This window comes from Setaria italica, chromosome IX (genome assembly GCF_000263155.2).
Source record: "Setaria italica strain Yugu1 chromosome IX, Setaria_italica_v2.0, whole genome shotgun sequence".
Classification (NCBI taxonomy): domain Eukaryota; kingdom Viridiplantae; phylum Streptophyta; class Magnoliopsida; order Poales; family Poaceae; genus Setaria; species Setaria italica.
In genome coordinates, this window is record NC_028458.1 from 50,804,366 (window position 1) to 50,819,380 (window position 15,015).

Here is a 15,015-nt window from a genome sequence, read left to right on the forward strand (position 1 = left end):
GTCGGCAGCCTGCCTTCCAAGTTCCAATCCGCGCAGCGCATCGTCGATCATGGCCGCACGGGGCTGATCCAACGACCCGGAGGCCGGAGAGGCTAAGGGGTGGACGGTATTTCATTTACCGTCCACCCCAAGAGTCGGACCTCGGAAGTCGCCGGCGGGATCGTCGAAGAGAACCCCGCCCACGCTGACCTCCGCCGCTCCGCGCTTTCACGGCATCTCCGACCGCCGCGAATTCCTAGAGCCCTTGCCCAACACCTGCTCGGCGGCGTGCTATCCACGGACGCCGGCTCTCTCGGAGTTCCCGCTATGTCCGTCGTCCCACGTCGCGCTCTCCCTGCTCTTCGTGCTCCCGCACCTCCCCGCCGCGCGCGGGTTACCCATACGAGCTCAACTTCGAGGTCGCCTTTCGCGCGCAGCTCAGGGAGGCGGCCGTCTCCGCCCGGACAAACGGACGAGTGCGCTCGCAAGTTAATGAGTTCCCGTTCTGCGTGCTCGGCGACCGGACAAACGGACGAGTGCGCTCGCGCTGTCGCCCATGGCGACCACGCGGTTCGTTCGGCAGATCATGCTCTGTCCTCTGTGGCGCTGCTCTCTCATATAGACGGGTTCGCCTGCCACGCGCGCGGGCATTATATTGTGGCGACGAACCGCGCTGGAGCCGGCATTGCCAACGAAGCCCGGGAGCCGGCGGCGCCATGGCTCACTGGATGAAGTTCCGGTGCCGTCGAGGCGAACGGCGGCCCAACGCGCGAGGACCGGGGAGACTTCTCGGTGCCTGCCACTATTCAGGTCGATCTTGGCCGCCAGACACTGATGCGACGAGTATGTGGCGCGCCGGTGGCGCACGATCGTGCCGTGTTGCGCGTGGCGCGGGACGCTCGAGATCCGCGACGACGGCATCAGAGCTTGGATGTCAGGGTGGGCGGCGGTGCTCTTCCACGAGGCCGCCGGAGTGGGTGCGCGCGGGGGTGGGTTCCGAGGACTCAGGAGATGATGGGGACGTTCAAAGGCGCGGGCGGACATGCCCGGCCGACCCCGCTGCGTCAATGCCGGCTCAGGTTCGCAGGACGATCGGCGGCGGCGAGCGTCGTCCTATGCTTCTTGACAGTGATACTAGTACTACTAGCTGCTTACAAAATAGAGACGTAGAAACAGAAATGAGATGCACGTCAAATAGTTGGGTATGGTGTCATACGTTTAAAATCTTCTTCTGAACAAAATCGGTTCGGTTTTACTGTTTAAACTAGCGTACATACCACAGCACTAATGCACACTGCAGTGGCATGTACGCATGACCATAGAAGCAGTGGGTCATTTGCACTACCACCAACCAGCAGCGCCGTTTCTGGACCCATCGGACAGCAAATGCATGATTCAGGCATTATAAATTCACCCGCACAACTTGCGATTCAGTCTGCTTACCAACTGCGATTCTACTTGCATTCAGCTCTGTTGTGCCATGATTGTCTCGTTGCACTCCTTGATGTAGACGCATACATAAAATTTTGATTTGGATGAGAGCATGCTAATCCATGAGAATAACATAAACTCTGATCCTCGTGCACACCCTTTCCTGCATACGGTTGCTTTGGATGAGACTGTATATTGCTCGATGACTTCAGTCGGGTTGACATGGCCTTCCGTAATTCCGCTCTTAAGCAAAACGTCAAAACTCTGCCGGTGTCGTGTAGTACTCAAGTTGAAGGTGAGACTGAGACCAGCCCGTCTCAACCACTCCATCAGTGTAACTGTTCGTATGCATTTGGTGTCTGATGCTCGGCACACTCTCCACTGTCATATATTACCTGCTACTATCATCTATGTAACGCGGTTTTGTTTGGAGGGGTTGTTAGCAAGTGGCTGCCAAGCTGAATAGTTTCAGGACAAGTAAAGGACTGAGATATCTGAGATATTGTTCATAGCAAACGAACCATCGATCAAGATTGTGCCAAATTGTGCCTGTATTTTTAACTGGCGAATAAGCAAACACCACTAACTATCGACACGAGGATCAAGATTTGAAGATTATCTTGGCCACCCGGTAGAGAAAGAGCTTCTTCTTCTCCTGAGGCAAAAATCACTCCAGCATGGTGGCACCGATGCCCATGGCGCTCTTCCCTTCCAATCAACGGACTCCCATCTCTCTTCCAATGCAAAGCTGATAGCAATCTGTTGCTGTTGATTTGCACCGTATTTGGAATCAATGCACAAAGCCTACCGTCAAACTGAATCAAATTTTGTCTACTGCTAGTAGGCAAAACTTTTGAGATGCCGGAACCGGAAGCATTGGCGGATCTAGGATTCGAAAGGAGGGGGGCTTATTTTTCCCTTTTCCTCCTTCCTCCTCTCTTTCTCTTCCTCCTCCTCATCTTCTTCTTCCTCCTTTTCATCCATGGCTGAAATTTTTAGGGGGGAGCAGGGGCTCCATGGGCTACGCGGGGTAGGGGGCTCTAGCCCCCATGCTGGATCCACCCCTAACCGGAAGTACTCTTCATTCGACTACCAGTACGATCTCTACTCGCCGGCAGCCGGAAAAACTGTGAATGAGTCCCCGGCCTCCCCCTCACTCCCAGGCGGCAACGGCGCCGTACTCCGATCAGGTACCATCTCCCCCTCCTTTGGCAATGTACTCCGACGAGGTTGACACGTAGTGTCATCATCACTCCTCTCGCCGCGGTTCAGCTGCCTCGTCCCTTTCTTTCCCACTCGTCTTCTTCGATCATCTCGTCCTCTCCTATGAGTTGGCGGCTCTGCTGCCTCCCTTCGCCAACCCTGCTCCTCATGGCGCTGCCGTCCGTGCGCGGGCGTCCATAGCCGGCAGCTTGGTGCCTCGCTCGCGTGCGAGCCGCCGTCCGTGTGGTAACCATCCTTGCCGGCCGCCGCCTCCCTCTCGTGCGGGCTGCTGGTTCCCCGCCACCATCACAAAATGTGCGTATCAAATTTCTAGATTGTGTAAAATTCAACATTTCGAACACATAGTTTCAACATTTTGAATTCAATATCTAAACATTTTAATTGCACTATTTCAACATTTTATATAAAAATATTGAAAGTTTTTCTAAAATGTTTGAATTGTGTGTTTGAAAATGTTGAATACATATAAAAGGTTAATTGGGCTTCAACGGGCTTTTAAAGTTAGAATGCTTAACTGACTTCCGAAAGTTATATAGGAGGGCCCTAGCCCTGTTTGGCGGAGCTGACAGAGCTGAATTTCCGTTGAATTTAGCAGGAATCTTGCCAAACAATTTTTTTAGAGATAAGTAATTCTCTGCTGATTCTGTGAAGTGATTCTCTGAAATGAACTAAGAGGCTGCGAGCTGAAAAAAGTAGTTTCTTCTGATTCTGTGAAGTGATTTTCCATCCTAATTTTAAGAGTTTATACTAGAGAATCAGAGAGAATCACTTTCAGCTGCAGAATCACTTTTCTCAAAAAATCTCAAAGAATCAGATTCAGATGAAACTCTAACAAACTGTTTCTTTAATGCTTTTGGAGGGGCTCTTAGCTGTTTTCGAACTTCCGAAGGAGCTTTAGCTTTTTATGTAAAGTTCATTATTAAAAAGAAAAATAAATAGGATTCAACAAAAACTAATAGAGAAAACTGGTAGAGAAGCCAGACATGAATATGAGTGGACATGAATCTAACTAACGGAGCTACGCTCATTTCACAAGTACAAAACTATATCTATAAGTACTTTTAATTATGAATAATGAATTTGATAACATCAATTTTGCATAAAAACTACTTACTAATAATTGAGTAATTGTTAGTCAAACTTGGTCCCATCGAAACAAAAAACGCTTTATATTTCCGGTTGTCTAATTTTTTTCTCTATATAGGGATCAGGAAACTGAAGTTTTGTGAAATGGTCGTCACAGGTTCTAGCTAACAAGTGTTGCAAATAAACATAGTTTTACGAAATTAAATCATTAAAAGAATCTGCAATATTCTTGCCATCTGCTGCGTCCAGCCGTTCCCCCCTTCCCCGCTGCCTTTTCCTTCTCCCGTTCACCCCGCTGTATCTGTCTTGCCCTTTCTTTCTAGCGGCGACGACTGGGGCGAGCGCCGCCGCCCCCTTACGCCAGGTGCCCTGGTCTTCGTCGGGCCCTTCGCCAGGTATTCGTTGGGCTGTTCTCTGGTGGCGGGCAGGTACGCCCACCCCTTCCCTTCCCTTGCCTTCTGTGCGGAACCGAGCACCCAAATTATAACATATAAGCTATTTGTATTCGGATCTGATCCAAGTACAAGCGTATACAATTATTATGCCTATTCATTTCGATTCTTTTCTTTTGCAAAAATTATCGGGTGTACACCCATGTCCTATACTGGGTTCGCCCCTGGCTGTGATATAGGCATGTCCGATTACCATTACGGCGATGTTGAGGAGATGGAGGATGAGTACGACATGAACGAGCCAGTCGATGACATGGAGGAGGAGGAGGAGGAGGAGGAGGAGGATGAGTACCAAGAGCCCGTGGCTAGGGACTCTGATGCCGAGGAAGAAGAGGACGAGGACCAATCGGTGTGTACCTATTAATTTCATCGTGTATTTGTTATATCTTTGGAGATATGTCTAGTAGCAGTACTTTGTGCATGCTTAGTTTTCCTGTGGTGGGTTCTGCTGGCAAACATAACTTTTGAAGGCTATGGAAATTGATTGAGCTATTTTACTTAACTTTTAAACCTGTGAGTTGTGAATGAATGTAAGCAATGAAAGAATGCATAGACATCAGGCAATGATGAACTACTGCTATGATTAGTAGTGTCACTATCTTTCAAAGGATATTGGTGTTGTTGTCTGATTTCCTCTACAACATCTGTGCCCTTTCCAAATTTCTTTATTATAACTGTTTTCTGTGTATCTGGTATTTACTTCTCAATCTTCAGGAAATTTGTTATATTTACAATTTTACATAATGTTGAAGTCCATTCCAATGTCGGACCATAAGAAAAGGTTACTGAGTTATTAATTTATTATTCACAGTGTTATTAAGTTTAACTGGAGCCAAAACTTGTATCTGGTTGAAGTTTTGCATTAGTTACTTGTACAGTCTATAGAATTCTCTGAAATTTTTATTTTATTTAGCATAAGGTCCCCGACATATCAGCAGTAGATGCAAGAAATGGCAAAGATATTCAAGGAATACCCTGGGAAAGGATGGGAATCACAAGAGAAACATATAGGCAGGCTCGGGTAGAGCAGTACAAAAACTATGAGAATATACCTAATTCTGGAGAAGCAGCAATGAAGGTACACCCTATAAATCAACTTACTTTCCATAGGAAAAAAATACCCATCACATTGGGTGTTATTCTGGTGTTAAAGCAGGCATGCAAATCTACCGAGAAGGGCGGAACATATTATGAATTCAGACAAAATACTAGATCAGTGAAATCTACTATCTCACACTTTCAGGTGAGTGCATTGACACTAGCATATTTGCATCCTGCCTTTGTTTGTTAAAGGAAATTTCTGCAAAATAATTACCAGAGTCATCATTAGTTTGAGATACTTCACATCAGATGCCTGAAATTTTTTCCCTAGGGTATTGGGTACATGCAGGATCAATTAAAACATTGCATTAATCTAATTGAAATGCTACTGTAGTTCACTTATCTGCAAATGCTGCAGTACAGTACTTATTTTTAAAAGCATAACCAGCATATTGTAATTCAATTAGTGAATCCCTCTCTCCTATATTATTGAATAAGAAAATGTCTTCTGCTTAAGACACATCATCAAGAAAATCGTAGCCCTTGGATTTTATCTTCATTTTTCTGTATCATACAAAAACACTGTCAAGTTGTTGTGTATGCATTAATCGGCTGCACTTATTAGCACCGTATGCGGTGAGCAAACCTTGTCTGAACTGGTTAGGAATGGGGCGCCACTATCCCAGCCTGGATCCAGCTGGGTTACATTGACCATGATTCATGTCCCCTTCCCAACATGCAAAGTGAAGTGGCTGGTGAACACCCACAACATCGACAGCTGACTAGAGATTACGCTGTCTTCACTTAGTTAAGATATCTAGTTAGGAGGATAAGTAGTTGATTTGCTAGTCAGTTTGTTAGGCACTCACTTTATATCAATGGCTTCAGCAATTGAGTTTAATCCAAGCAGAAGTTGAACCATAAATCCGTCTAAGGGCTATTCAGAGCCTCTACTGAGGGCTAGCCTGTATCACAAATACTCTCCATAACCCTGATTAGTTCCCACATGACAGCGAGTTGAATTGAAGGCTTAGCCTGTTTAAAGATCTGTCTGTTTCAATATTCAGCTTTATTTTTTCATTTTGGGTAAATAAACTATGAAGACTAGCGGTAGAGATGTCAGCTCCTTTGTATCCCATAATCATCAGCGGTAATGGTGTGGTGAAGGAATGTCGCTACTTTGAACTCGTTTGGAAAGCTGGTAAACCCAGCATTCTCTTTTGCTTTCAATATAAAGCAGGGCCAAAGGGGGACAGACTAATTGTGGCAAGTCTAACTATTTTAGTCTGCTTCCGGTGCATAAATATTATTTGTTCAATAAGGGGAAAATTAACTATTTTTTATACCTACAGCTGAGAAATTTAGTATGGGCCACATCGAAGCATGATGTCTACCTATTATTGCATTACTCTGTACTTCATTGGTCAGCCTTAAGTGGTTTGGACACAGAAATTATGGATGTACATGGACATATTGCGCCAAGTGAGGTGAGAAACAATTTTTTACTTATTCTCCCTTTGAATCATTAGCACATATGTTCATCCTATTGCACTATCTTATTGCAGAAGCACCCAGGAAGCTTATTAGAAGGTTTTTTTCATACTCAAATCAGTACCATGGCAGTGAAGGATAATTTGCTAGTAGCTGGCGGTCTCCAAGGAGAGCTAATATGCAAAGTAAATTTTCCATGTTACTTACATTTAAGTTAGGTAATGATGAAATATTGGTGAACTTGTAATACTGATAATTTATTGATAGTATCATTTGTAATTATGATGCAGCACCTAGATCGAGAAGGAATAAGCTTTTGCTGCAGGACAACATTTGATGATAATGCAATTACCAACGCATTGGAGATATTCAACACATCTAGGTAGATGATCATCCTGTGTGGTTAGACATTTAGCCTTGTGAAACACACATCAGGAATAAAGGCCCATTTGACCCCTGTTTGGGCTCCGGTTTTTGGCTTGTACTCTCTGTTTTGAGCTACTCCAAAGTAGAAGTTAGAGCCTAAAATTAGAGCATTTGATCCAAATCCTAGTTTCAACTACTGCTTCCTCAATCCTACTCCTTCTATCAATACTTCTGCTTACATTTTTTAACTGATAATTCGAATTTATCTCTGATCTCCCTTCCCTTAGCCCCCCGCCCTCCCCCCCCCCCCCCCCCCCACACACACACACAAACAAATAATAATAATAATAATAATAATAATAATAATAATAATAATAATAATAATAATAATAATAATAATCTTACTTTTCTTTTCAGTGGAGCTCTTCACTTCATTGCATCCAACAATGATTGTGGTGTAAGGGAGTATGATATGGAAAGATACCAGCAGTATAAGCATTTCCGATTTGATTGGCCAGTGAATGTAAGTACAGTTGTTTACTTTTCCCAATTTTTGACTTCTTTAATTTTGTTTATTTACATTAGAGAAGGGTCCTAAAAATAAACCTCAAGCATTGGCAGAACAAGTTCCTTAGGCTTTGTCTCAAGAGTGGGGAGTACCGATACCACACGACCTGTGAGCACCTAGATTCGTGCCCGGGTAGTGGCCTGTCAACTGGAGTCTCTACCAACCATGATTCCACAAGGGATCCTTCTGAGACTATTCAGAATTAATAGAGTACCTATATTCGGGCCCGTGTAATGGCCTGTCAACTGAAAGCTCCCACAGCAGCTTTACTGTCTCTTATTTTGCAAGGAGGCTCGATTCAAATCCAGGGCCTCCGGGACACAAGTGGATATACTCTACCACTGTGGCCAGTCTGCCTTTCCAGAATATTTAGATTAATAAAAATGGCAAATATACGAAAGGTATATAAGGTGAAAAATACAAGGATGCAAAGAACCCAGGAAACCAACCTATCAAGAGGCTAAAAGGACAAATGATATCAATCAATAGCCGAATCATTACTTGGCTTACAATTGAATAAAAGCATATCTAGACATTCAGCACCCAAGTATGTGGCAGGAACCCCTGAGAGCTCTCTCCTTCAGCTATTACATATCTGCCAGCAGAAGTCTCTTGCAGCGGTGCATGTTACAGTGGACTTTGCCAAAGATACATGTTCCAGCATTCTTTCGACACCATCATTTCTAATAGCATTCCAGTATTTTTGTTTTTAGCTGAGATTGTTCCTAGGACCAACTTATAACATGATAGGGTAAACTTGGTTGAACATACTTATTGCTTTAGGTCTTGCTACTGTCTTGTTGACATCCCTATGAAAACATGCAGACTGAATTGATGATGGTGTAGTAAAATGAACAAGGTTAGTATTAGGCAATGTATAGCCGTATATAGCTGATTTATAGCTTACCATCTATACCTGATTGTATTCCTTGTATACCAAGCCATATTGGCTATATAATAGAGGTCACCCCCCCTCATTAGGGTGTGTGGTGTTTTCCCGAACTCTATCTCTCTATCTCTCTACATGGTATCTCGAGACCGGGATCAATCTGTCCCGGGACTTTCCTTCCGCTCCACCACTCCCCGGCGCGCCTAACCCTAGGCGTACCTCCCCTGCGCCGGCGCTCCTCCCCCCTCCTTCCCTCCCATGGCTAACGACTACTTTGTTGAGTCCTCCTTGTCCGGCGGCGGCCTCCTGCCCATCGGCGCCTCCAGGTCGGCACCTGGCGACAACACTCTGCCGGCCTCCGGCGACGCCACCACGCCTCCCACTGGGCCTGAGCCTGCGGGCGGCTCTAGCTCCCTCCCTGCTGCCGACGATGGCCCAGCGCTGCCCCCTGGTGGCGTCCTCCTCCTCCACCAAGCGCCGCCGGTTGTCAGCCACCCCTACGCCACGATCTCCTTCAAGTCTCACGTTCCCATGACATTGACGATGAAGTCCTCTAGCTACTCCAAGTGAGCTTTCTTCTTCATGTCCATGTGCGGTAAGTTCAGCCTCAAGTCGCACATCGACGGCACCGTGGCGCCCCGTCCTGACGACCCCGATTGGGATCAAGCGGACTGCTGCGTCCGCTCCTGGATCTTCGGCTCTGTCGACGACTTCGTCCCAGACCTCGCCATGGAGGACGACGAGCAGACCGCCCGGGCCCCCTGGCTCGCCATTGAAGGCATCTTCCACGCCAACAAGCAATCCTGGACGATCTTCCTCAGCCACGACTTCCACTCCATGACCCAAGAGGACTCCTCCATCTCGGAGTACTGCCAGCGCTTGAAGAACCTCGCCAACGCTCTCCGTGACATTGGTCACCCCGTTCAGGACTCCCAGCTGGTCCTGAATCTCTTCCGCGGCCTCAACCCGCGCTACTCCAACACCGCCGACGACATCGCCAACTCTATCGTTAGCTTCCCGTCCTTCGCCCAGGCTCGTGACATGCTCGCCTTGAAGAAGCTCCGCCTCGCCAACGAGAGAAGATCTCCAACTCCACCGCCCTCCTCGCCGGGACCTCCTCATCATCTTTGTCCTCCGGCTGTACGGGTGGGTGTTGCTCGCCTTTTAGCCCTGTCCAGACTGGCAGCGGCGGCAAGAAACGGTGGCAGAAGAAGGGTGGCGGCGGCTTCCAGGCGTCTCCCCCGACGGCGGCCCTGGGGCCGCCTCTTACGACGCTCCAGGCGGCCAGCAGGCCGGCGGCCAATACCCAACGGGCGGTGGGGTTGGCGCGCCTCTGCCCCGGGCTTCCTTAGCCCTCCTCCACAGGCCCACACGGCCTACGCCCCCGTCCAGGCGCCCCCTCTCCCCCCCCCCCCCCGACACCAACTTGGGACCAGGCTGGGCTGGTTGCTGCCCTCAACCAGATGGTGCTGCAGAACGGTGGCTGGGTGGTCGACTCTGGTGCCTCCAGCCACATGGCATCTTCGGATGGTATTCTTCTTTCCCGCCTCCCTCCCTCTCACTCCTTCATTCCAGTCGGCAATGGTCAAACCCTACCTATCACGTGCCGTGGCAACTCCACCCTTACCACTCCCAACTCCTACTTTCGCCTTAACAATGTTCTTGTCGTTCCCTCCCTAATTCGTAATCTGATTTCTGTTCGTCAGTTTTCTAGGGATAATAACTGCACTAGAGTTTGACGCTTTTGGTTTTTCTATCAAGGATTTTCTGACCAGACATGATTCTTCGCTGTAATAGTGCTGGCGACCTTTACACCATACCTTCAGCCGCTAGCATTGCAGCACCCCATGCCAGCCTCGCCATCTCCTCCAGTTTGTGACATCTTCGTCTTGGTCATCCTGGTCCTGCCGCTATCGACACACTTAGACAAAATTCCTCGTATTAAAGAGACTCATACTTTGTGTCATTCGTGTCAGTTAGGCAAACGTGTGCGGTTACCTTTTTCCCATTCTAGTTCTCGTAGTTCTGCACCTTTTGAGCTAGTTCGTTGTGATGTTTGGACTTCTCTTGTAGCTAGCGTTTTTGGTTATCGCTACTACCTAGTCGTTTTGGACGATTATTCACATTTTTGCTGGACTTTTCCCCTAGTTCACAAGTCCGAAGTCGCTTCGCATATCACTACTTTTTGCGCCTATGCTCACACGCAGTTCAGTCTTCCTGTTCGAAGCATCCAAGCTAACAACGGGACCGAGTTTGTCAATAAGACCCTCACATCTTTTTTGACTTCTCGGGGTATTCAACTGCGCCTTTCATGTCCATACACGTCTCCACAGAATGGGAAAGCTGAGCGTGTCCTCCGCACCCTCAATAATGTGACTTGCACCTTGCTGATTCAATCCTACATGGCCGCCACATACTGGGCCGAAGCCCTTGCCTGCGCCACATATTTGCTAAATAGGCGTCCTTGCTCTGCCATTCAGAATGACATTCCTTTTCGCCTACTCTATGCACAGCCCCTTGATTACTCCCACCTGCGCGTCTTCAGGTGTCTATGCTATCCCAACCTGGCTGCCACGGCACACCACAAGCTAGCTCCTCACTCCACCGCCTGTGTCTTTCTAGGCTACCCTTCCTCACACAAGGGGTACCGCTGCCTTGAGCTGACCACTTGCCGCATCATCTCTAGACACGTTGTCTTCAATGAGTTGTTCTTTCCCTTCTCCTCCCATCCCTCTCCTGGTCTCAGCTCAACTTTCTCCTGTCGAGACCCTCTGGTCCTCCTGCTGCTACCTCGGTCGCTCCGTCCTTGGACGTTGAGCAGTCGCGGCCCTCACCCGTTGTTTTGCAGGAGCTTCCTAACGACGACCCCGCCATCCTATTTCGCGGCCCTGTTGTGCATCTGCCGCCCCAGGCCGCTTTGCCTCAGCCCAGACCGGGTGGGTCTGTGGCCGAGCCGCGCCGCTCCTTAGCCGGCGGGCCACCTCCATCCGCTGGGGCGCACCAGCGGATTCTTCCTCCTCTACGGCGCGACTTCCACCTCGTCTACAGTCGTCAACCTCCCACGGCTCCTACCCCTGCGCAGGACCCTGCGCCACCGGCGCCTCCTGCGCTGCTGGTTCCTGTGCCACCGGCGCCTCCTGCACCACCGGCTCCTGCATCACCAGCTCCTGCGCCAGCACCGTCGCCACCTCCTGTGCTGCACCGCCCGGTCACTCGCTCGGCTACAGTGACCATCCAGCGAGTGCAGTTAAGGAACCTCACGGCTACAGCTTCCTCGACTTCGCCCTCGCCCATTCCGGCGAACTACCGCAACGGTTTGGCTGATCCAAACTGGCGTGCGGCCATGGCTGACGAGTTCCAGGCGCTCCTCGACAACAACACCTGGGGTCTCATTCCGCAGCCCCCCTAGCGCCAATATTGTGACGGGCAATTGGATCTTCAAACATAAGTTCAACTTCGATGGGTCTCTTGCTCGTCATAAGGCGCGTTGGGTGGTCTGCGGCTTCTCCCAGCGACACGGCATCGACTATGACGAGACGTTCAGCCCGGTTGTCAAACCGGTAACGATCCGAACCGTCCTTAGCATCGCCACTTCCTGTGCCTGGCCGATTCACCAGTTGGACGTGAAGAACACCTTCCTTCGCGGCCATCTCGAGGAGACAATCTACTGCCAGCAGCCTCCTGGCTTCGTCGAACCCGCCGCCCCTGACCATGTCTGTCTGTTGCAGAAATCATTGTATGGCCTAAGCAGGCGCCTCGGGCTTGGTACCAGCGGTTCGCCTCCTTCCTCAGATAGCTTGGTTTTGTCGCCTCGACCTCGGACACCTCCCTCTTTGTTTATAAGGAGGGTACGGGCCTCGCCTACTTGCTGCTCTACGTCGACAACATCGTCCTCACCGCCTAGTCCTCGACACTACTCCAGCACATTATGGCTCGTCTTCACTCCAAGTTCGCCATGTTGGATCTTGGTGATCTTCACCACTTCCTTGGCATCTCCGTCACGCGCTCCCCCGATGGCTTGTTCTTGTCCCAGCGACAGTATGCCCTGGACCTCCTCCAGCATGCCGGCATGGCTGAGTGTCACTCTACGGCGACTCCTGTTGACACTCATGCCAAGCTCTAGACGACCGACGGCGACAAGCTCAAGGACGGCTGTAGTCCTGCAGGGGCTCTCCAGTACCTCACCTTGACTCGACCTGACCTGGCATATGCGGTTCAGCAGGTGTGCCTCTTCATGCACGATCCCCGCGAGCCTCATCTCGCGCTGATCAAGCGTATCCTGCGCTACGTGAAGGGCACCCTGTCCTCCAGGCTTCACATCGGCACCGGCCTTGTCCAGTCCCTGACAGCCTACTCAGATGCAGACTGGGCTGGTTGCTCGGACTCTCAACGCTCCACCTTCGGCTTCTGCGTATATCTTGGGGATAACTTGGTGTCTTGGTCCTCCAAGCGCCAGAGCACAATGTCTCGGTCCAGTGCTGAGGCCGAATACCGGGCTGTGGCTCATGCTGTTGCAGAGTGCTGCTGGCTTTGACAGCTTCTTCAGGAGCTCCATGCCCCCTCGCTTCGGCCACTGTTGTCTACTGTGACAATGTGAGTGTTGTCTATATGATAGCCAATCCGGTTCATCATCGATGCACGAAGCATATTGAGATTGACATCCACTTCGTCCAGGAGAAGGTCGCTTTGGGATAGGTCCGAGTGCTTCACGTGCCTTTGTCCCATCAGTTCGCGGACATCATGACGAAAGGCCTTCCAGTTCAGCTGTTCACTGACTTTAGGTCCAGTCTTTGCATCCGGGAACCTCCCATTGGGACTGTGGGCGGGTATTAGGCAATGTATACCCGTATATAGCTGATTTATAGCTTACCATGTATCCCTGATTGTATTCCTTGTATACCAAGCCATATTGGTATAATAGAGGTCAACACCCCCCCCCCCCCACCTCATTAGGGTGTGTGGTGTTTTCCCAAACTCTCTCTCTCTACATTTAGAGAATTCTTAGTATTGCAATTCTATCTTGTTGAATGAAATTTCTGTTGCATTTTGGTCCCTTTTCTTTTCTTTACCAGTGTGCAAGGAATAAAATCAGAGGTGATTCACCTAGAACTCAGATATGCACTCTCTGTTTTTGCAATGCCAGCTATAAACACTTCTTTGTTGTATTTGTGTTTCTGATAGTACAAGAACATATTTCATCTGTCTCCGAGTTCAGTGCAAATGTGACTTAAAAACGATCATGTGGTGCTTGTGAGATTTTTTGCATTTTTGCCTATTTGATTCAGTACCTTTGTTTCTTTTGTTGATACAGCATACTTCATTGAGCCCTGATGGAAAGCTTGTTATTATTGTTGGTGATGACACAGATGCTTTGCTTATTGATGCTAATTCAGGAAAGGTAAGTGTTCTGTTGCAAAGTAGGTTTAAAGTTTAGAACATATTCAGAATATCTGCCATTTCATTGATTATAAGTTAACATGTCTTGCATCTGGAAGCAGACTATTCATTCCATGAAAGGTCACTTGGATTACTCTTTTGCATCGGCTTGGAACCCAGATGGCCGGACATTCGCCACTGGTAACCAGGACAAAACTTGCCGGATTTGGGATGCTAGAAATCTCTCCCAGTCTGTCCATGTCTTGAGAGGCAACGTTGGAGCAATAAGATCTATTCGCTTCACATCAGACGGGCAGTTCTTGTCGATGGCAGAGGCAGCAGACTTCGTCCACATCTTTGATATCAAAAGTGACTACAACAAGAGACAGGAGCTGGATTTCTTTGGTGATGTATCTGGTATGTCTTTCAGCCCCGACACGGACACACTTTATGTCGGAGTCTCAGATAGGATATACGGCAGCTTACTTCAGTTTGGCCGCCGCTATAACTACTCATACCTCGATTCACTACTATGAAGATCAAGGCAAACGAGTCTTGGACGTGGTACGTTTCAGCTGCGCTGATAGTCAGCCCAGATTAAGTATCCCGATCAGATTTAATTTAGCTTGGTTTTCATCAATAATCATGTACCCTGTTGTATGTGTATATAAAGAACTGTATTCTATAGACACCTATAGTCTTCATTGAGATAGGAATCAGGTGTCAAGACTCAAACCATAAACTTATATTTCAATTCGGTCTAGTGGTAGATGAATCCATAAAAGTTAGAACTTCAGCTCATGTTCATGAACATTGGTGGTAACCTCACCAAAATAGCACTAGGGTGCTCCGATCTCCTCCCATTCAACCTACCAAACTCGAATGTTTCTTGTCATACACGATAACGATCCATCCAGTGCAACCAAACAATAGCTCGCGTGATTCAGGACGGCAGTAAAGTGCAACCAAATAAACCTCCTTGCATCGCTCTATCCCGCCTCCCACCATCCGGTACAGCCCATCCATCATGGATGGCTCCCTCCTTTGCAACCAATTACGTCCTAAGAGCTTGTTTAACGAGGTTGTAGCTGTAGTTAAAATAGGTGCGACTG

General features: G+C 48.5%; 1 protein-coding gene across 4 annotated transcripts; it reads left to right on the plus strand.

Moving 5' to 3' along the window:
* Positions 1-3,958: 3,958 nt before the first annotated feature.
* LOC101775537 (uncharacterized WD repeat-containing protein C2A9.03) lies at positions 3,959-14,704 on the plus strand. Of its 4 annotated transcripts, none has more exons than XM_004984894.4 (10): positions 3,959-4,115; positions 4,352-4,521; positions 5,086-5,250; positions 5,326-5,415; positions 6,566-6,700; positions 6,779-6,889; positions 6,995-7,086; positions 7,488-7,593; positions 13,839-13,925; positions 14,026-14,704. In XM_004984894.4, the coding sequence occupies exons 2-10, from the start codon at positions 4,354-4,356 to the stop codon at positions 14,437-14,439; spliced, it is 1,368 nt and encodes a 455-aa protein (XP_004984951.1). In that variant the 5' UTR covers positions 3,959-4,115; positions 4,352-4,353; the 3' UTR covers positions 14,440-14,704. The 4 variants fall into 4 exon arrangements, with proteins under 4 accessions (XP_004984951.1, XP_012698410.1, XP_004984950.1 ...); XM_004984893.4 differs by having other exon boundaries at positions 3,967-4,148; XM_012842956.3 differs by having other exon boundaries at positions 3,966-4,521.
* The last annotated feature ends 311 nt before the right edge of the window (positions 14,705-15,015 follow it).